Raw genomic sequence first — 23,974 nt, 5'->3', positions numbered from 1 at the left:
TATTTTGATAAATCTGCCCCTAAGTGTTATTTTGGACTAGTTACATAATCTAAGCAATTCAATTTTCAGGTTCTAATAAACATGATTGACTTTTATTTTTGTATACATGGAGTATTTTTATTGACGATATGAACTCAACACATCTCATTGCTAACAACCATGATTCTAGTTAAAAAGGTGCCACTTTACTACCGTATCTATATTGCAAGGAAGAAGCTTTTGAATTGTCATTTATTAATTAATTAAGACATTAATATGGCCCTTGTGCTAATCTCAAGTCTGAAGACACAACACTGGGCACTTGGATGTGAGATTTACATACAGTCAAAAGTCAAGCCACAAAATTGTCTCTTGCCTTTATCATCTGCAGTTTCAGGAAGATTTACAGTTTCCACTCGTGTGCAAGATACAGATACTATTCTTTCTTTTAAGAATTTCAAATAGGTTAAAGGGTAAAGCAATTAGTAGGATGGTTGCTATGCATTTTACAGGCACCAGTAAAAACACACCTGCTATGTCTATTGCTATATCATCCAGACCTTTAAAGATTTGGCTTCTGCCAAAAGGTCATGTTATTGTGCTACTATAACAGGGTAAATAAGAGCACACTGCAGTACAGCATAAGCAAAAAAAAACAAGGACCTTCCTTAGTAGTAATTACACAATCATTCAATCACTAACTGGGGTCAGGAAAGAAAGCAGTCATAAATAAATGGCAGCAGTGTTTTCTGCATGCAGTAGTTTATATAGTACTCAGCACAGCTAGAAGAAATAAAAATACTTACCGAAAAGAATCATAGGGCCTACCTCTAATATATTTTTTTGTAAGCAGTTTATGGGGCACATTTACTATGGGTCGAATATCGAGGTTTAATTAACCCTCGATATTCAACCATCGAAGTTAAATCCTTCAACTTCGAATATCGAAGTCGAAGGATTTACCGCAATTCGCTCGATCGAAGGATTTTAATTCATCGATCAAACAATTTTCCTTCGATCCCAAATTGCTAGGAAAGCCTATGGGGACCTTCCCATTAGGCTAACATTGTACCTCGGTAGGTTTTAGGTGGCGAAGTAGGTGGTCAAAGTTTTTTTTAAAGAGACAGTTCAACTATCTAATGGTCGAATAGTTGAACGATTTTTACTTCGAAACGTTCGATTTGTAGTCGAAGGTCGAAGTAGCCAATTTGATGGTCGAAGTAGCCAAAAAAATACTTCGAAATTCGAAGTATTTTTTATTCTAATCCTTCACTCGAGCTTAGTAAATGTGCCCCTAAGTGTAGCCAGTGTTATAAGGAGTTACTGTACATTTAATGCAACCAAAAAAAAAAAAAGAATTGCAAAAGTTGCATCTCAGCAGCTGTTTCACTAGCATTAATTTGTCAGGGTGTGCATTTTATATCGATCTTCTGCTAGCATTCAATTCTGCCTACCGAAACTTCGTTAGTACTCTTAAGGTGGCCATAGACGTGTAGATTTACGTTCACATCGGACGCACGATCGTTAGGTGCCATCTCCCAACCTGTCACTAACCATTCAGATCAAATAAAGTAATAAAAGAACAGATCAGCCCCTGACAGCAATCGTACGAAAGATAAGTCCGACAAAAGCTGGTGACAGTCTCCCACTGATATCGTCAGATCGGCAATACATGCAGAGAAAATCGTACAAATCAAAGATTCGTACAAACCAATCTTTGGGTCTATGGCCAGCTTAGGTCAATTTGAATAGGGCGAGTACATATAGGTCGTATGGACGTCTTTATTAGAGTTGTTGGTACAAATGCTTGAACTGGCCACTTTTTATTACAAATCTCCAAGGAAGCAAAATAAAGACAAATGAGATCCTCTAATGCCCTAGACATGAGCCCACCCTAAAACAAATGTGGCATACCCCTCAAATGGTTGGGAAAAAAAAGGTTAACACAAAAATCTTTAATAGTTAGAACTTTTGACAATCCCGCTTTAAAATATGAAAAAACGCCAGTGTTTTTTTTAGAACTTTTATGACTTTCCAGCATACAGGATATGATGTCACTGACATAAGATTGAGGAGGATGTAGCTTCATTTTATCAGTTTGCCAGGTCTAAGGTGGTGAAGGAAATTCTGGCGAAAGAGGTAACCGTACTGTAAAATTGGCACTTAAGTGAATTTGTGGAGTAACGATCGTTCTCATGAGCGAAAATTCGCCTACCGATAGGGTGTGAAACTGCGCTAGCAACGGTCTCTTTCGCTAGTGAATTGTAGTCTGCGTCTGTTAGTAAATTGGTGATGTCCCTGCGGATGGTATGGTAGAATTTTCACTAGCGACAGCCACTTCGCCCTTTAGTAAATCTGCCCCTTAGTGTTTCAATCTGGCAGCTCAGTGATCCAGGAGCATCTGAACTGTTACAATTTGCTACATTTTGTTGATACAATTAATTGATACATTTCTCAGCAGTATCTGTGGAATATTAGCAACTATTGTATCAATTCTGACATCTGCCTTTAATGAAACTCAGGGATTCTGCTCAGCCGGGACAAAAATAAGAAATGTATCCAGGGCTGCCATTAGAAATCACAGGGCCCCTTACAACAAAACACAGCGCCTCCCCAGATCACACCCACACCACAGTTAAAAGACCACACAGACATCAGTGCTAAAATGGTAAAACCCCTTTAAGTTTTTTTTAAAAAAATTGGTTGTCAGGGCCCCCCTACAAGTTAAAAAAAATTGATGACCAGGGCCCCCCTATAAGTTAAAAAACAAAACATTGGCGAGGACCCCCTTACAAAGGAATATTGGGGCCCCAGAGAATACAGTAGTTAGTATTAGTTAAACAGTATTGTTAGAGTAACGTGGCAAAATAACGCTACTTGCTTAGCAACACAGAACTAAAATGCCATCTCATTGTGTTGGGTGCAAGGCTATTCTACTACAGGTATGGGTTCAGTTATGCAGAAACCCATTATCCAGAAAGCCCCAAATCACGGAAAGGCCATCTCCCATAGACTCCATTTTATCCAAATTTTTTTTCTCTGTAATAATAAAACAGTGCCTTGTACTTGAGCCAAACTAAGATATAATTTATAATTTCTGGAAGCAAAACCAGCCTATTGGGTTTATTTAACTATTTTATGTTATCTAAATTATGGATAGATCAGTTATCTGGAAAACCCCAGACATTCTGGATAAAAGGTCCCATACCTGTATATAAATTCCTGTTTCTTAAAGGGGTGGTTCACCTTTAAGTTAACTTCTAGTATGCTATAGAACGGCTGATTCTAAGAAACTTTTAAATTGGTTGTCATTATTTATTTTTTATCGTTTTTAAATTATTTGCATTCTTCTTAAAACTTTTTCCAGCTATCAAATGGACGTCACTGACCCCATCTGAAAAACAAATGCTTTGCAAGGCTACACATTTATTGTAAAAATGTCGGATTTCACTCCAAATTCACAAACCTATATCTCCACTTTTGTAAATAAGTCTTTTAAACAGACAGTTTTCAGATTTTGTCTCTCACAACATTTTAATGACATTTTTTATGAATTTGTCTTTAGCTCTTACTACATCTGTTAGTCAGCCATGAAATTGCAATTTCCGGGGAGGGGTATATTTTACCTAGTAACATTATACATCCATTTTTCAGTATAACCTGGGCTTTTCTAAATCTGCCTACATGTTTGTGTAAATCCACTTCTGTAACAAGTTCTAAAATGCTATTTTGCATAATGCATAAAAAATCGGCTGGAGGCTTTACTTTTCCTTTAGATTTATATGGTATAATCACTCGAATTGCTAATACTCCCATTTATTAAACTAAAACTAGTAAAATAACGCGAGTGTGAGTTAAAAACTTTTTACATAAAATACACTTTTTTTTAAAAATGTAATCAGTGTTTTACTTGTTTTGTTAATGAGGCTTTTACACCTATAAGGTTAGACTGAAACTTGTGCCCTGACTATAAAATGCTAATCCCTATTAATATGATAATTCCACAATGGGGCACCTACAAGAGGTATGAAATGAAGATTGAGTGAACCAAAGAAGAGTAGTTTATATTAGAATTGATCTGACACATGGGGAAGAGTTACACTGAGTTTTACTCCATTTTTAAAATGTCGGGAGAAAATGTCATTTAAAATGTCGTTTGAAAGACAAATTGATAAAAGTGTCTTTCTCTCACCTATATTGGGGGACACAGGCACCATGGGGATGAAGATCCTGCAGCTTGGAGAGTGGACACTAAGAGTTAAAGTTGACTCCTCCTCCTCCTCCTCTGGGCTTCATCCCCTGCCTCCTCCTACTTTCTCCAGTTTCTTTTAGTGTCCTCAGAAGAGAACATGGACACCACGGTGGCTGGAGCAAATGATCTTACTTCGGTGCGGGTCATGCCACAGGGGGACAGCGCTTACTTGTATCCAGTGCCCCTCAGCCAGACGTCTTCAATTGTGCCAGACTGCCTTACCGCTCTACGGAGGCTGCAGGCAAAGCTCCATTTTCCCCCTGAGGCTGTGGTTACCGCTCCACGGAGGTCTGCACCAGTCTTATCGACAGGGGAGGTCGTCGGTTTGAGCACACATTCCTGGCTGTACAGGTAGGAGAACTACCTGCTTCCCACCCTTGTTTTAAAAAAAAAAAAAAAAAAATCTCTCATTCAGGGTAGTGCTAGAGGGTGTGTGTATATATCATATATCCTCTCACGGGTTCCGCTTATCTGTCAGGAGGGAGCAGAGGGCGCAGTTAGCTCTCTTCATCAGTGAGGCGCATGTGTCGCTATATCGGTGCATTCCGGCGCCATCTTAGGTTGCGACAGTCAGGGCGCCATGTTAGTACTCCTTCGGCGCCATCTTGGGACGCCGGCGTCCTGTTTTTGACGTCGGCGCCATCTTGGGACTCCGTACAGTTAGGCGCGTGTGTTCTTGTTGCGGCGTTAAACAATCCAGCGCCATCTTGGGACGCATACGTCCTACTTACGTCGGCGCCATCTTGGGACTCCTTATTCTCAGGCGCCGGCGCTTCCGTTCTCGGTTCACGCCCACTCCTTCCTTCGCCGCCATCTTGTCTGCGCAAGGGATTCTCCTCAGCGGTGTGCGGCTAGCGACGCAGGTTAGTTGGGGCTTACTGCGGGCCCACAGTTTTTTCCCTGCGTTTTAAATAGTGGGCAGATAAATAAAAATAATAAATAATTAATGTTTATACTTCTGTTGCAGACGTCTTCTGCTTACTGCGGGCCCACAGTTCTTTCCCCTGCCTCCACTTACTTAGGGCAGACATGTCTATCACCACAGAGGAGGCAGTCATAGCCAAACAATCAGCTCCTGCACGCAGGACACCCAGGGTTTCCTATCTAGCTTGTGCAGCATGCAAGGAAAAATTTTTATCTGCTTCAACTGAGGCGGTGTGCGCAGCATGTAGACCCACCATTGCCTCTCACAACTCTCTCTCTGACCCTCCTCCACTCACGCACTCAGACAATACAACACCTCAGGGCTCCGAATCAGACCTGATGCGTGCTCTCACTATGTCCTTGGCCGGCCTTAGCAACTTGGCCCGCATTCCAGAGACACTGGACAAAGTCCTGCAACACCTATCTAACCCTCCTCAGACCCATGATAGGCGACCAACTGCTTCAAAGCGGCCACCTGACTCTCCCTCGGGACCTAGGGGTGGCCTACTTACCTCCTCCGATGAGGAAGGACGGGTTCTAACAGACTATGACTCTGAACAACATATTGAGCCAGACCCGGAGACCCCCAGAACCCAGGTGGAGGTCGAGGGGTTAATACAAGCGGTTCTAAAGACCCTTAATATCGAGGACACGGCTTCTACTACAGCAGAGGCTGGTAAAAATATTTTCAAGAGACAACGCAAGACCTCCTATGTCTTTCCAGCATATGAGCAGTTAGATGAGATAGTCAAATCTCAGTGGAAAGCTCCAGATCATAGGGTTCAAATATCAAAACGCTTTACCCAGTCTTATCCTTTTCCTCAGGAATGTATGGATTTGTGGTCCTCCCCTCCTTCAGTCGATCCTCCAGTATCCAGGCTTTCTAAGACCACCACCATCCCTGTTGCGGATGCAGCATCCTTTAAGGATCCAATTGACAAGAGACTAGAAGGTTTTTGTAAGTCAATCTTCACTACGGCCGGAACAGCCCTCAGGCCTATGTTCGCCATAGCATGGGTGACTAAGGCGATGGAGGTCTGGGTGGAGCAGGTAGCACAGCTACTAGGCTCTGAGGATCCAACTACTGATCTTCTGCTTTCACAGATTGCGGACGCCACTGCCTACTTGGGTGACGCAGCACTAGATGCGGCCAAACTAGTCGCCAAGACCTCAGCACAATCCATTGCGGCTCGCCGGTTTTTGTGGCTCAAGACTTGGTCGGCAGACTTTACTTCAAAGAAGTCCTTAGTGAGTCTACCTTTTCAGGGGAAACAACTATTTGGTACTGAGCTCGACAAGATAATTTCTCAGGCTACAGGAGGTAAAAGCACTATCCTTCCACAAAGTAAACCTAAGAGACCTACTTTTAGGAGGCGACCTTTTTTTCGGCTCTTTCGGCAGGGGCAGAGAGCAAAGCCTCAGCCTGAGAAGTCAAACGCAAATTTTCGCCAGAGATACCACAACAAGCGGGAGTCCACCTGGTCCTCTACCAAGGGAGCTGCCAAGCCTTCCCAGGACAAGTCTACCTCTGCCTGAAGATGTGCCCACCCCTGGAGGGCCTCTTCTAGGCGGACGCCTAAGGACCTTCCGGGAGGTGTGGAGAAGTCTAGTCAGGGACCAATGGGTCCTCCAAATAGTATCAGAAGGATATCTTATAGACTTAAATCTACATCCTCCAACCAGATTTTTCATGTCCCGTGTTCCTCTAGGAAGTCACAAAAGAGAAGCCTTTCTGAAGGTCATACTCGATCTTGCAGACTCGGGAGTCATTCAACCGGTCCCACATTCGGACAGGGGAAGGGGTTTTTATTCAAACCTATTCATCGTACCCAAGAAGGATGGATCTTACAGACCGGTGCTAGACCTAAAGACTCTCAACAAGTTTGTCAAGGCATACCATTTCAAGATGGAATCAATACAATCTGTCCTCTTGTCCATGGAAAAAGACAAATTCATGTCTGTAATAGACATAAAGGACGCATACCTCCATATCCCCATCCACCCAGCCCATCACAGATTTCTGAGATTCTACGCAGCAGGGAAGCACTGGCAGTTTGTGGCGCTCCCCTTTGGCCTTTCTTCGGCTCCACGGGTCTTCACGAAGATCATGGCAGCAGCACTCTCAGGATTCAGACTCAAGGGAATCAAAGTGATCCCCTATTTGGACGATCTTCTAGTGAAGGCCCCCTCCCTGACAGTGGCGAACAATCACACAACTCAGGTCATACAGGTACTGTCTCAGCTGGGTTGGATAATCAACTACAAGAAATCCACACTTCTTCCAACACAGAGAATGGATTACCTAGGTGTAGTTCTCGACTCCAGAGTAGAAAGGGCTTTTCTGCCAATGGAGAAGATCAGCACCCTTCAGAGAAGGATCGGGTACCTCAAAACTTCCGACAAGATCCCACTCCGCACAGCAATGCAGGTGTTGGGCACAATGGTGGCTTCGTTCCCCGTAGTATTCCACACCAGACTGTTACAACAGCTCATACTACGGCACCAGAGGAAGATTCGACAACACTTAGACAGACAGGTTACGATTCCGGAACAGGTCAACCTTTCCCTGGACTGGTGGCTGCAACCTCACCGGCTGACACAGGGAAAACCCTTCCCCTCCCACTGTTGGACGATACTAACAACAGATGCCAGCTTACGGGGATGGGGAGGAGTCCTAGGCCAAGAAACAGTGCAAGGACTCTGGAACCAATCGGAGAAGCTTCTTCCCATCAATCTACTGGAGCTCCGAGCAATACGATATTCCCTACAACACTGGACAGACCTTCTACGAGGAAAAGCAGTAAGAATACAGTCAGACAATGTGACAGCAGTGGCCTACATAAACCATCAGGGAGGCACAAGAAGTCTGGCGGCCTTAGCAGAGACGAGAAGTATTCTGACATGGGCAGAGCAACATGTTCCGGCAATATCGGCAGTCTATCTACCAGGGATAGACAACTGGAAGGCGGATTACCTAAGCAGAGAAACGATAGATCAGGGCGAGTGGAGTCTGCACCCAGAAAGTTTCCAACTAATCGTGAACAGGTGGGGCCTACCAGAAGTCGACTTGATGGCGTCTCGGTACAACCACAAAGTACCAAAGTTCGTAGCCAGAAGCATGGACCCACAGGCCTGGGCGGTCGACGCCCTAGTGATTCAGTGGACTTTCTCGCTAGCCTATGTATTCCCTCCTTTAGCTCTCATACCAAGAATACTGAAGAAGATCAGGAGGGAGAAGGTTCATACGATTCTGGTGGCCCCCTATTGGCCCCGAAGGCCGTGGTTCGCGGAGATAGTAGTCATGGCAGGAGACACGCCACTACATCTTCCTCTGAGAGAGGATCTACTTACACAAGGGCCGATTGCCCACCCGAATTCACATCAATGGGCTTTAACGGCGTGGCTCTTGAAGCCTTAGTGCTGGAGGCTTCTGGAGCTCCTAAAGAGGCGATACCAACAATGTTGCGAGCTCGAAAACCAGTTTCGGCCAGAATATATCACAGAGTGTGGAAAACCTTCATTACTTGGTGTGAGTTGAGAAAAACAGATCCAAGGAAGGCGGAGGACAGGGACATTCTATCCTTCCTCCAGGAGGGTCTCTCCAAGGGATTAGCCTTAAGTTCCCTGAAGGTTCAAATCTCAGCACTTTCTATCCTTTTTTCAACGAAAAATAGCATCTGGAGACAACATCAGAACGTTTTTACAAGGGGCCACTAGACTAGCCCCCCCCTATAAGTACCCTGTTCCTCCTTGGGACCTAAATTTAGTACTATCAGTTCTTCAAGAGGAGCCTTTTGAACCACTAGATGCAATTCCATTACTCACCCTTACGGAGAAAGTAGTTTTCCTTTTGGCTATTACATCGGCTCGAAGAGTATCCGAACTAGCGGCACTATCGTGCAGGTCTCCGTTTATGATATTCCATTGTGACAAAGTGGTCCTGAGACCAACACCAGAATTTTTGCCCAAGGTCGTTTCGGAATTTCATTTAAATCAGGACATAGTTGTTCCTTCGCTCTGCCCCGAACCAAAGAATGCTCATGAGAGACGCCTAAACAAGTTGGATGTTGTTCGAGCCCTCAGGGCATATATCGAGGCCACAAAGAAAATTAGAAAGACAGACTCTCTCTTCATCCTTACAGAAGGTCGAAAAAGAGGAATGTGGGTCGCCAAGTCGACTATAGCAAAATGGATTCGCTCCACAATCATCAGAGCTTATGCAGTAAGGGGTAAACCAACTCCATTCAAGATCAAGGCACACTCTACACGTTCAGTTAGCACTTCCTGGGCTGTTCGGCACCAAGCATCGGCTGAACAGGTCTGCCGGGCCGCCACTTGGTCTTCTCCACACACCTTCACGCGCTTTTACAGGCTGCACACCCAAGCTTCAGCTGAAGCCAGCTTTGGGAGGAAGGTGTTACAAACAGTTCTTATGTGAGCACTGTAGGGGTAAGGTCCCGCCCTCAGGGGTTGCTTTGGGACATCCCCATGGTGCCTGTGTCCCCCAATATAGGTGAGAGAAAGGAAGATTTTTGTACTTACCGTTAAATCCTTTTCTCTCATCCTACATTGGGGGACACAGGCCTTCCCTCCCTGGTTTAGATAAGATGGACCTTAGGTCATCTGGAGTTTTTTCTCCCCGTTGGGAGTAATTTTTTTTTTTCAAAAAGGTTAATAGGTTACTTTTTAAAGGGTGGGAGACTCCTTCTCTGTATTTTGGGTGATATTTTGGTACTCCTTCTTCGGTTAGAAACTGGAGAAAGTAGGAGGAGGCAGGGGATGAAGCCCAGAGGAGGAGGAGGAGTCAACTTTAACTCAATGGGGGGAATTCACAAAAGTGTCGGTAAAAAAAGTAACCCAGAAGTGGCGGTCGACAAATTTGTAAAATGTCGTATGTACGTCAAATTCACAAAGGGAGATGTCACTGTCTTTGAATCTCTCGTAAGTCCGGCATTTTTATAAAATGTCGTATATATTTTGTCGGTGGAACGACGGTTTAGTTAAATTGTCGTAGTTACGTCAAATTCAAGAAAAAAGGCGCAATCACTGTACAACTGATTAAAATAATGTCGTTAGAACGAATAAATATGTCGTGTACCCGAAAGAACATTTCCTAGCACGACAACTGCAGAATAGCTTCACGTCACGTTGTAGATGAGTTCTGTCACTCAGAGGAAGCTGCTTAATCCTGAGATTTCGTTTTTCCGAAGATATTGTTCCTGAGGTTATTCTATATATATTTAAAGTAAGTTTTATCATTTGTTTTCTATTACATTTCTTTTTTAAATACATATATATTTCTAAATCTTTCTTCTTTTGTTTTATTTATATGTATATTTCTAATTGTATTGCACTCCTTCAGTAAAAAGCTCAGTACAGCAAACCAATACATTTATAAGTAATAAAGAAAAGGACACTGTAATAAGTAACATTAAAAAGTAAATAGTTACACTGATATATATATATATATATATATATATATATATATATATATATATATATAAAAAGCAACAATAGTAAGTAACTAATAAGTAACTAAAAAAGTATCATTCATAAGTAACAATAAGTGCACTTTAGAAAAACAAGTGAGATAAATATAATATATAATTACAATATAGATTAAGTGCTCAGTGTCAATCAGACAAAATGCTTGAGGACATTACCCCATAGAGCTTACAGTTTAAATTGTATGATAATATACAGACATAATTTGAGGCTATTAAAGATGTAGTTTACATTTTGTTACACTGTTATATACAGTAATTACTAGTTCCAAGTCCAGTTTTTATCCTTGTGTTAAAAATGTATTTATGTTGGAAATACTAGCTTCTTTAATATGCATAGAGCATCATTTAAACAATACTTACATTTATAAAGATATAATTTTTCAGAAATCTCACTATCAGAGAGGGCACAGGGAGAGGCTTAGCTGATCAGTACTTGTCAAAATAGCTGGTCCGCCAATGAGAACACCAAATCCGTGCCATATCTACTATAGTCCCCAACTTCTGAATTTAAGTTTAGTTCTACTGTACATCAATCAGTGTATTTTTTTAATTTATTAAACCTCTTGTCACTAATGTATTTTTTTAAATAATTCTCTGGCCAATATCCTTTTTAACTTGTAAGAGGGAATGTCTGGCACATTTTTTTTTCACAAATCAATTTTTATGGGAGTTTGTGAAATAAACATTTTATTTTACTTATGGGTGCCATAACCATCAATGAACAGGGCCAGATCTTGGGTGGGGCTTTAGTGGTTAGGCCCAGGGATCCCCAACCTTTTGAAGCTGAGAGCAACATTCAGAAGTAAAAATTAAAATCAAAATCAAAAATCATTAAAATCAGCATTAAACATGTTCTCAGGGTGCCAAATAAGGGCTGTGATTGGCCATTTGGAAGGCCCTATGTGGATTGTCAACCTACATTGAGACTCTGTTTGGCAGGACACATGGTTTTTAAACAACCAAAACTTGCCACCAAGCCTGGAATTCAAAAATAATCCCCTGCTTTGAGGCCACTGGGAGCAACATCCAAGGGGTTGGAGAGCAACATGTTGTTCATGAGCTACTGGTTGGGGATCACTGGATTAGGGAATGGAGCCAATATGAGTTGGGGGCCTAGGGGGGCTATAAAAATGTTGTTATACTGTCAGGATCATGTGGGATTAGAATGCTTTGGTGTGCATTTCTAAAATTGTGCACTCTCCAGTTTAGCCACTGTAGAATGCTTGCAATTGACTTACATTCCTATGTATGTATTCACTGTTTCTTTGTGCTCCTGTCTATTCTAGATTTTCTATTTACATTTCCTGGTTTTGACCTTGGCTTGTTTCTGGACACTGTTGCCTGCTGCCTGACCCGACCTTTGGCCTGTTTACTGGACTCTGTTTTTGCCTGCAGATTCTTTTCATCACAGGCTAGTATATTTATATTTTCTAGAAGCACCTGTTGTGTTGTTTTCATTAAATATGGCATTACTTCATTCTCACTTTAAGACAGGGTTCTGTTATTTACAGGTTTACCCTAAGTTCCTCAATATAAAGTCTCCCATCTGATTGCTTTAGTTCTCTGTCTGTTCTTTACATTTATTCACTTAGGAGTTATGTGACCATATAAAATCACAAAACACGGTTTCTTCCACACTTGACTTACTTCGCTCTGGGTGCATCCAATCCTCAGCTGCCCTCAAGTCAGCCAAATTGTTCAGTCTTTGAAAAGCAGGGTATGAAGCACACCGATGGTAAGTGGTGTGTGGAAGAAACCGTGTTTTGACCTGAGGAAGGGGTTGTTCCCCTGAAAGCTTGTGTAATAATTTTCTGCTGAATGAAATGTTTTAAGGCAATGCCAATGGATGTTGTGCTTCATACCCTGTTTTTCAAATACATATAAAATCACAAGCCAGTGGGCCAAGTGCTATTATACAGGTCACTTAACTCTTAATTTTTATTGTGATTGCTACTGGTGGGGGTAATTAGAGCATGATCTGACACTGAGGTCAAAGATGAGAGACAGCTACACAGGAGGCTGAGCATGGGAATTTGAAGTTGGCCACTGATGTAGGAATGCCCTGTTTATAACAAAAGAAACAGTTAGATCCCATGGCAAAATTACCAAACTAAATATGTTTTGTATGCATTTATATGCACTTTGAATTATGGCAGATATATAGCTGCAGATATTTAGCTGCCTAGGACACAGATATAGGATGGTGCTGAGGAGGAACCTGTTATGCCAACCCCTAGACTGGACATTGCACTAGGCTTTCATGTGAATGCTATTATTGCACATGTAATTCACTACCATGTATGTATGTGCAGTAATGAATGTGTTAAGGATGGATGGGTTGGCTAGGGTGTCTAGGTGGCCTGGCCTACCACTGTTTTGAATGTTTCATTGTTGTAATAAAAGTTTTTCTTTTCTTTTTAGATTATGGAAATTATATTTCCCTCACTGTTTTTCTTCCATTTAAGAAAGAAAAGAATGGAAAAAGTCGATAAGCCTTTTAATAATGGAAAGCAAGTTAAAAGGCGCAAATGCCAGAAGATAAAAATGTTTCGTGACCGAGTGACGCTGGTGGACCTAACGGACACTGAGATTAAGGATCGATACAGGCTAAACACTGTGGAGATTCTATCGCTGTATGATGTGCTGAAAGTGAATTTGTGCAAGCCAACTAAAAGATCTCACGCCATCCCTGGCCTTGTACGTTTGCTGTTGGCATTAAATTTTTTTGCAAAAGGTGACTTTCAAAGTTGCATAGCAGTGATTGGTGGTGTGTCTCAAAGCTCTTGCAGCCGCTCATTGGATGAAGTTTTGAAAGCAATTATGTTAGTTTATAAATCGTATGTCTACTTTCCTTCTGACAGCAGTTATTTGAATACAGTTAAAGGAAAATTTTATGAGATTGGCGGATTTCCTAACATTGTGGGAATTATAGATTGTACACACATTACACTATGCCCACCTGCTGACCTGGAGCACATTTACAGAAATCGGAAGAGCTCCCACAGCATTAATGTCCAGCTTGTGTGTTCCTTTAATCTAAAATTTGTGGATATAGTTGCTAAATTCCCAGGCTCTTCTCACGATTCGTATATCTTGTCAAATTCATCTTTGTCTGAACGTTTTCAACAGGGCGAATTCAAAGATTCGTGGCTATTAGGTAAAAACAATTTAATTTCTTTAACACATGAAACTGATCACTGTTTAAACATTTGTGAAAAATTTCATTTATGGTTAAAATGTTTAAAATATCAATATTAGCATTGTCTTCAAAAACATATATGTAAACTATTACTTAACGTGTGTCATTGAAATTTTAATTGTAGCATTCTGTTTCACAGGTTTTCTCTGTAACTGTATGCTTTATATATGTAAATATAATAATTTAAAATAAATTTAACAGATAAAGCCAAACTAAAGAAGTAGGTACCAACACTGTACACAACCACAGCCCTTTAGCAGTGAAGATCTGTGTCTCCAAAGATGCCCCAGTAGCTCCCCATCTTCTTTTCAGCTGATTCACTGCACATGCTCTGTGCTGCTGTCACTTACTGAGCTTCGGGACCCACTCAAAATATACAATACACATAAATAGAAATGTCAAAATATAAGGCTGATTAGTAATTAATACACATAATTACTACAGGGCAGCACAGAAACAAGTGTAACTAGTATAATTTTTTAACAAAGTGCCCTGTAGCATTAGCTTATATTATAGACCAACCTAATTTTCTGGTGAATAATTAGTGATGAGCCTTAAGCTTAGCTGCTTTGTACTGTGGCTCATTTGATAGCCTTGCAATATGTAATTTATTTCTTCATTTACCTTACTATTTTTTATGCAGTAGCTACTTGAATTTGATTATTTTGTTTGTGTTCTTTACAGGAGATTGTGGATATCCGTTAAAAACTTGGCTGATGACGCCAGTGTGGCGGCCTAAGAATGCAAAAGAAAAAAACTACAACCGAGTCCATGCTACAACAAGATGTATAATTGAAAGAGCATTTGGAATCTTAAAGAGCAAATTCCGTTGTTTGGACATCACTGGGGGGTCACTACTGTACTCGCCGGAAAAGGTGTGCTACATTGTTGTAGCGTGTGTTGTTTTACATAATATCATTATACAAAGGGTCCAAAATGATGTATGTGAAATCCAACCAGCATGTGAAGAAAACACTGACCTTCAAATGCATGTTGACCAGAATGAAGCAATTATCACAAGGAACGATTTGATTCAACGATTTTTTTGATTGATTCACTTGACTTTGGGAGGTTACATTTTTTTTTGTAAAACTTGTTTATATTCTTATTGTTGATATCTTGTTAAATGTATTCATATGAAAAGCTTACAAAACAATCTTAAAAGGGTGGTTCTCCTTTACAGTAAATTTACTTATGTTATAGAAAGGCTAATTGAAAGGAACTTTTCAATTGTTTTTCATTATTTAATTTAATTTAGAGTTATATGTCATTTATATGCCATTTTCTTCTAACTCTTCTTTTGACAGCATTCCAATGGGCGTCACTGTCCCCCTTCTAAAAAACAAATGCTCTGTAAAGCTACAAATTTATTGTTAATGCTTCTTTGTTTTGTGAATGTTGCTATTCAGGCCTCTCCTGTTTAGATTCCAGTTTCTTATTCAAATCAATGCATGATTGCTAGACAAATGTTGGCCCTAGTTTGCAGATTGGTTCAGATGCAAATTGAAGAAGCGCTGAATAGAACTGAAATAGTTGAGCTCCTGTTTGAAATGTAACAGCCTATACACACCTCATATAGCCTGTATGGCGGTATTCTTTATTCATTTGTCCATACAAAATCTCTTCTGTTCAGTAAAATTTTGTCGGCTGGCGAGCCGTGTACAGCCTCCTTCAAATCATTTCTAAGATTTATTACGATATTCAGGTGGGGTAGCGTGATGGACATTTGCAAAAAATTTAATTTTCCACCAATGTTTGCACAACCAGATTTACACATTTGTTTTAATTTCATGCAACAGAATATTGTGTCACTAAAATTCTTTGTTTATAAAACATCCCACTATTCAGATTTGTATTGAAATTAAAAGACATACCACTGTTATTTTTCACATTGAAATTGGAGTAAATAGTAATGCAGCCTATGTACATATTAAAATGATATTTAACTTATTGAGCATGGTGGTATATTTTTTATATTCTTTTATGTTAATTACATGGTCTTCAATTGTAAATATATATAGTTAAATTGACATTAAAAATCTAACTTTTACATTAGCCATGTAAGTATAATTTTTTTACATTTGGTTTATGTGAACACACTCACTGTATACTCTATTTATAATATATGATATAAACCAAATGCTGCATGTAACAATAAGCACTTAGGAACATGGAGGCTAATTTAATTACCTCTGACGATCCGCCTGTGCTGGACTCGCTCACATCCGTAACACTTTGCCATACTTATATTCGCTGCGACAACAGAAATTTCTGAAGATTCCTGCGCACAGGTTACTAAATGTTTGTTAAGTTGCACTAATGATTTTACGATAAGCAGTCCAACGTTAGGCTAGCAATGTTTAATTAATATACGTTGTACAGTCAAAACTACAAAGGAAGTATATGCTGCAGCAATTACATTACACTACACAAAGCCAGGGAAAGTTAATTAAATAAAATAGAGGTCTTATATTGCCGTACACAAGTACCAACTTTATAGTATTGTTTATGTTATAAATTTTATGGGGAATGAGGGTACCCTAGAGAATATTTTTTATCATTTTAACATATCACCCATGAAAATTTAAAACATGCAAGCTTTTTTGGGACGTACAAAAATGTCCAACTTTATTTTCACAAACTCTTATTTTCACTTTCAATTTTTCAAACTCCTATCAACTGTATTGCACTTCTGCAGATCTGAGCTAGCAAACTAAAGTCTGGTACAACAGGTATTGCAAAAGATAACATTATTAGTCCAGTTATGGCTGGCATTGGGTAGTGCCTACTTTGCTACAGATTTACGCCAGCAACTATTACTAAATACACACTTGGGAATTTTCACTAGTGTTACCCACGTTGCCATTTACCAATTTTGCCCTGTGGAATCATGGAGACATAATATATGTCTGTGAAAAGGCTCTGTCCATAAAATGTTACATCTGACTAAAGAAAGATAAGGGGCTTCTGCCCCACTTTAAAGTACCATCTATGTACTTACTAATTATTGTTTGTGACTCCCCTGATGAAAGGCATAGTATGAGCATGGCAGACGGAACTATAATTTATCCAAATTTGCAACATTACTGTTCTGGCTTTACCCGACTGTGCTGTTGCTCCTGTATGTCCAACATTGATGGATTGCCAAATCTACACTAATTTGTACTTTAAGATGTAAAGCAGGCATGTCCAAAGTGCAGCCCAGGGGCCAATTTTTCCCCTTTATCAAATTTACTCTGGCCCTCAGCCTCCATCATGGAATTAAGAATAATGTGGCCCCCCCAGTACAGTTCAATCAGTAATCACGTAGAGGTAGCAGGGTCTATACTGCTGCCTGTGTGCTGAAGGTGTTAGCAATAGTCACCTACTGGAACGTAGAGATGCACTGCTCTAGCACACTTCTTTACTTTACTGTACTGGCATTTCTGTACTTCTATTGACACCTTCAGTGCTAAAGAAGTATGCAAGATCAGTGCGTCACTCCATGCCAGTACGTGTCTATTGCTAACACCTTCAGCACACAGGTAGCAGTATAGATCCAAGTGGCACATCATTTCACTAATGTGCCCAATTATTTCGGCTATGCTATTTCTTAATTAAACAAGTTAAATGATGTAAATGGTTCAAAGAATGCCGGGCTAAATGGTTGACCCCCACACATTTCCACAATATCAAATCTGGCCCTCGTTGCAAAAAGTTTAGACACCTCTGATCAGGGCCGGAACTAGGGGTAGGCAGAGTAGGCGGCCGCCTAGGGCGCAATCATGGGGGGGGGGCGCTCTTTTAAGGGGATTTTTTTTTTAATCCTTGGTTTACTTGGCCTTTTATAGTTTTTCAATTTCATAAACCTCCTTTTCAACCCCCTCTTCCCCGTGATTCCTACTGCAGGCCTAAGCACCCCCCACCTCCCTCTTGGCTGCTGAGGGCACAGGTACATATTTGGGGGCAAAATTTGGGATTTGGGAAATGGCGGCGGCCATGGCCACCACGTGGGTAGCGGCGCCGGCACAAAGACGCCTGGGCGCAGGCGCAAAGACGCCAACACAGCGCGACGGACGCAGATGTAGCGCGACGGTCGTGGACGTGATGACGGCGGTGCAAGGGCACCAAAAATCCCCTTTAAAAGGACGTCTGAGGCGCCTAGATGGCGCCCGAAAATAGGATCACATTGCCTGTATCCTGGGTTCCTGTTCCTGATCTCCTGTGTTTTTCCCTGTCTATATCCTGCTTGATTGCCTGATTATTGACTATTGGCTGGACTTAGCACTTTGCTATTATTCTGCCTGCCTATTTGACCTGTGCCTGGACTTTGATATGCTCTGCTTATTCCCTGGAAACCGCGATCCTGATCCCTCCAGAGGGCTTCCTCCTAGTTCCCGACAAACTCCCCAGAGGGAGCTCCTGGCTCCCTGACACATAGCATGTACAGTAGGCCAACCTGAATGGTTATACAAAATGAATTAGCCCTTTCTGCCCCAGATGTAAATACAATCCAGCTGAGTTATTGCATATGGTATGGGAGTGTCCTGTAATACACTTGTTCTGGAAAGTGCTCACACAGCTAATTTGTGTGAAAAGTGTTATTCTTACACCAATGGAACATAAGTGTATATTAATGAACCATGCAGAAGATTTATCTTAGAGGTGAGCACATGTATACCACAAAAATCCAAAAGAAATGCACTTTGGACGTCAAAAGGGAAGGAGCTATAGGCTAGAGCAGGGGTCTCCAACCTTTTTTTTTTTACCCGTGAGCCACATTCAAATGTAAAATTAGTTGTGGAGCAACACAAGCATAAAAAAGTCTATTGGGGTGCCAAATAAGGGCTGTGATTGGCAATTTGGTAGCCGCTATGTGGACTGCCAGCCTACAAGAGGCTCTACCTGACACTATACTTAGTTTTTATGCAATTAAAACATGCTTGCAAGTCTAAAATTCAAAAATAAGCACCATCTATGAGGCCACTGAGAGCAACATCCAAGGGGTTGGAGAGCAACATGTTGCTCACAAGCTACTGGTTGGGGATCACTGGCCTACAGCAATGATCACCAACCAGAAGCTTGTAAGCAAAATGTTGCTCTGCAACCCCTTGGATGTTGCTCTCAGTGGCCTCATAGATGGTGCTTATTTTTGATATCCAGGCTTGGAGGCACTTTTTAGTTTCATTAAAACTAGGTGTACTGCCAAACTTAGCCTCAATTTTTGCTCACAATCCACTTAGTGCCCAATCATAGCACTTACCCCAATAACATTTTGCATGCTATTGTTGCACCACAACTCCTTTTACTTCAGAATATTGCTTAGTCACGGGTTCAATAGGATGGGGATCCATCGGCAAGATCTAAGAACATTTAATAGATAAATATATAATTTTATATGGTAAAGGAAGTATAGATGGATGAGGACCTAGAGGTCCTTAGAAAAAGTTAAAAAAAAATTATCCTAAAATAAAAATTAAAAACACACCATCATAAGGGAAAAACTGTTGACAGATAGTGATACACTGCTGCTGCAATGTAAACGTTAGTGTATACTCAAAGAAGTACTAAATGCTGTGGGTATGACATGTAAATGAATACACTGCTCTTTAGGGACAAATATAGAAAAACTGATACACCAATATGTTTTGTTGTTGAATATGTTTAAGTAACATGAAATATGTTTTTATAGTCATCTAAATAACTGTTTACTCAATAAGCATTTTCAAAAATAAACAAATATTGTATAATATTGCATATCTCCACTACTGTTTGAAGAGATGCACCGGTGCTTTAAATTTTAATCCAACTCATTTAGAAATTCTTGCTTAATCTCAAGAATTGATTTTGGAAATTGAATCGATGCAGTAGTTTTGGTGCAAGTGATGTCATCATGATGGGCATGTCTCACTGAATCTGTTGCTAACATTTCAAATGTTTCTTGTGCTTCATTTTTTGTGGGTTGTTTTTTTGAAGGGGGGACATATATTTTTTTGGAAGTTTTTGACATATTACTAGTGTGTGGAAAAGTCTGTAAAGTGTGTGTTGCATCTGAAATGTTTGAGGATGAACTCTGTTTTGAATTTGCATTAATTATTTGTTGCTCTAACAATTGCTCAATGTTGCTTAGTCTGGTATCTAATGTGTTGTGCAATTGTTGTACTGCTTTTGTGAGAGTAGAAATACTCTGCTCAATAGTGTTTGCAATGTTTAATGTGAATGGAAAATATTCTTGTTGGAATTTTTCCATATTTTGAAGGAAATTGACTTCCAACTGTTCAAAGTTTGGTGACTTGTTTTGAGAAGTAGGCTCTTCTTCTTCATATTCAGATTCAGATATTGGTAAATTCATTTCATGAGGTTCTGGAGATGGCATATTCTGTTCCAATAATGTGCTCTCTTGATCGGAATCTTGTAGATCTATGTTATATGTATCTGAAGGAGATTAAAAAAGGTTTGTCAATCATAGAATAAGAATTACCCATATTAAGAAAATAATGTACATAACCTATGCAATGGACACATTTTTGTGGCAAAATAAATACTCTATGCTATGTTATTTAATTCATGTTTCCTGGGCTTGTGTAGTGTAATGTATTTGCTGCTACAAATACATCTATTCTACTTTACGTTGCTACTGTATGCTAATTTGCAGTTGCTAGCATAACTTCTGACCACTGATTGGATTTTTGGATTTTCATAAATTTCTGCAGCCCTACTGAATTTAAGCTTGACAAAGTGTAGAGAAGCCACCGCTAGTGCAACTTGAAAGGTAAGTAAATTAGCTTAGAAGGTAAGTGTCACGATCGGCGGTGGCGTTCGCTCCCGCCGCCGCCGGCGAATCCAAGATGGCGGCGCCCATGGCCGCCACGTGTCTACAGACGCCATATTCAAGCTTAAAAGGACGCCTGAGGCGCAAAGATGGTGCCTGAAAATAGGAATCGTTTGCCATTGTTTCCTTGGTTTCTGAATCATCTCCTGTTTCCCTTGCCTTTGACCCCTTTGCCTGGACTTTTGGACTTTGCTAGTAATCTGCCTGCCTATTGACCTGTGCCTGGATATTCTTTGCCTGACCCCTGGATACCACGACCCTGATCCCTCCAGAGGGGCTTCCTCCTAGATCCGGACTACTCCCCAGAGGGGGCTCCCGGCTCCCTGACAGTAAGTAAGGTAAGTAAATTAGCACGTTGGTGTTTATTACAACATTTTGAACAGAAGAGTCTAAAGATTAATAGAGTTGTTGCAGAGCTAAAGGTGATGAGCTACTGAAAAAACATGTGGGGCAGAGATTCTTCAATTCATCTTCTATGATAGTCTAGTTAAAATAAAGGTGATAGAGAATAATTCTATACACACGTGAGGAAAATTCTGGCAACGTGAAGCACCACGTGTGCCTTCCCCCATGCTATTATTCTTTTTGCAAGAGGAAGGCAGTGGGAAGGCAGTTCAGGGGAAATTGTCCCCCCAAACAAGAGGTGATAATTAGCTGGTCCGACTAATCTCCCCGAATTTGATAGTGTCACCATACTGTAATGGGCCTAAATCCCAATGGAGTAATGCATGTAGCTTGTTTCTCTATACACAAGATGCTTTGAAACAATCATTTCTAACTAAGTAATTTTTTAATTGTTAAATGCATTTTACTTAATTTAAAAATAGATATTTCCTGTGTTATTCCACTTGATGTCACAGGACTTTAATTACAGACAAGTTTGATTGGACTATTCTGTATGTGTTGGTGACTTAGGTTGTTACAGATATGTGTTGTTAATTTCATGTGCCTATCCACATTTTTTTCATATTAAGCTATCGTTACAACTTCAAGCAAAAGAACACACAAATGAAAATTTTATAATACCTTTGGATGTGCTTGGTTTTGAATGACCACTGTCTACATCGACTATTCCATGTAGAAGATGTGGATGAAAAGTATCTTTCACATTTCTTTCAAATCTATTAAGTTCAGGTTCTGTTTCATTCAACTGATTTGTGTTTGTTTTGGCATTTAATTTTGTTTTCAGATTCCTGCGGAGGTCATACCAGCGTTTCTTCAGATCTTTTAAATTTCTTTCGCTAATGCCTACAGCATTAATTTTAGTTAGTATAGATTTCCATATGTTAGTTTTCATATTGAGAGATGTTCTTTTTGATTTTTCACCAAAAAGAAATTTGTATTTTTTTTTAACCTAGAAGATAGAAAACAAGGATTAATTTTTGTAGTATGTAGGAAGCTGTATTATTTTAGGATTTCTTGCATACTTAAAAACTGTATAAAGTAAACAGATATATATTCTGATGCTCTTAGCCCTTTATGGTTGCTTATTTATAAACTATTATTTTTTATTATTTGGAGCTCACTTTGTTTCCCTTTTCCCCATAGGTTAGTAGGAAGTTAAGCATCTAATAACTTGAGAGGGTCTATATGGTTCATACATTTTGAATCATACATACTTTTGAATCTATGCTGCTGCTAATGATCAATTACAACCTCTATGAACAGTTATGTCATATGTACAGTAGCTTCCCTTGAAGATGCTGACTGACTCCTGGCATTAAAGGACAAGGAAAGTCTAAAATAGAATAATGCTAGAAATGTTGTATTTTGTTTACTAAACATAAACATGAACTTACTGCACCACAAGCCTAATCAAACCAATGATTTATGCTTTCAAAGTTGGCCACAGGGGGTCACCATCTTGAAACTTTGTTATACATCTTTGTCTGACATTGACACTGCACATGCTCAGTGTGGTCTGGGATGCCTAGGGATCGTCATAAACAAAGCTGCTTGAGTTCTGAATGGCTGGGAAGTAAGGCGGGGCTCCCCCTGCTGTTCATAAGTATGATTGTTTCCCTGCAGAGCAGTTAGGGACGGTCTGACAATTCCTATCCATAGCAGTAAATGAAGGGAGAATTTCACTGCATACAGTCAGGTTTCTTATAAAAATGGTACACATTTGTTAATTAAAGTATCTTTGAGATAGGTTTCTTTTTCATTAAAGAAAGTGGAAATGGGATTTTATATATTTCCCTTTCCTTGTCCTTTAAGTTGGTGTTTTGTTCTGTTCTTTAATACATTTACATATGCCACCCTTATTCATTGAATTTGTAACTAAGTGTGTTTGAAACATTTTCTATTTCATACACAGTGTATATTTATAAAAATGCAAATTTTACTCAAAATGGTGTGTTTTTGAAATAAGCGATATTCACATAAAATTAGAATGCTATAGAGTTCATAAACACAGTTTCCACAAGAAAACATTTAGTACATACTAGTGTTAATGGAGACAGAAAAAACTTTATTTTTATTGTTTACCTCTTCTGTCAAGACAACAAGTTCTTCAAATGAAAATTTTCTTGTTTTTTGTTTGTTGAATTTTTTTACCCACTTCTTCACTGGTCAATTGGTCCACATTGTGATGTAGGCATCACTTCTTTAGCTTTTTGTTCTGCTTCTGTTGATTATGTAGTTTTCGGCTTTGCCTTCTGTTTCTGATAAGTTTTGTATCATCTGCCGATATATTAGCTAGGTCATCTAGATTTATAGTAATATAAATCCTCAGTGTAGTTTAAGATTTGTTTTTTTAGAACTGATGGTGTATTAGGCATTTCCTGTTTTCTCTTTAAAAGTGCATGTCTCTGACAAAGATATTCTTTTTTTTCGTGTTTTTTTGACATTCTTGTCTAATTTTTTAACTACAATTTAAAAAAAAACAAAATACAATTAGGAAAACAGCTGTGTTCACTTTAATACAAGTTACTTTAATTATATAAATATATAAACATAGCCTTATTATTTATTTACATTGTTTGCATGTTGCCAAGAGTATGTAGAAATTCACCGGCACACAGGCATTTAGTTCAACAAGGCAAGCCCTTGCAAATTTATTAGTGCAGTGCAACGTTTCTGGGACCACGCCCCCTTTGTCAAGTATAGTGAGGACGTAGTGCAAGAGCACAACAATTATACCAGAATATTCTACTCTTAATTAATTGTTAGATTTTAAACAATAGATAGATATTAAGTATAATATTCATGATCGATACTTCTAATCTGATTTTGAACTAACAATTAAACTGTTAATGTCTCTGTAAGAATGCGTAGTACAAGCAATTCACTTCCTACCGCAC

General features: G+C 39.8%; 1 protein-coding gene across 2 annotated transcripts; it reads left to right on the top strand.

Annotated features, from left to right (window-relative positions):
* The first annotated feature begins 12,748 nt into the window (after nt 1-12,748).
* On the top strand, nt 12,749-15,835 carry LOC121399421 (putative nuclease HARBI1). 2 transcript variants are annotated; one of them, XM_041580084.1, is made up of 2 exons: nt 12,749-13,819; nt 14,546-15,835. In XM_041580084.1, the coding sequence occupies exons 1-2, from the start codon at nt 13,087-13,089 to the stop codon at nt 14,908-14,910; spliced, it is 1,098 nt and encodes a 365-aa protein (XP_041436018.1). In that variant the 5' UTR covers nt 12,749-13,086; the 3' UTR covers nt 14,911-15,835. The 2 variants fall into 2 exon arrangements, with proteins under 2 accessions (XP_041436018.1, XP_041436019.1); XM_041580085.1 differs by having other exon boundaries at nt 12,749-13,359; nt 14,546-14,610.
* The last annotated feature ends 8,139 nt before the right edge of the window (nt 15,836-23,974 follow it).

This window comes from Xenopus laevis, chromosome 1S, assembly GCF_017654675.1.
Source record: "Xenopus laevis strain J_2021 chromosome 1S, Xenopus_laevis_v10.1, whole genome shotgun sequence".
Lineage (NCBI taxonomy): Eukaryota > Metazoa > Chordata > Amphibia > Anura > Pipidae > Xenopus > Xenopus laevis.
Note: the sequence above shows the minus strand (reverse complement) of the source record. Positions and strands in the feature narration are given on the sequence as shown.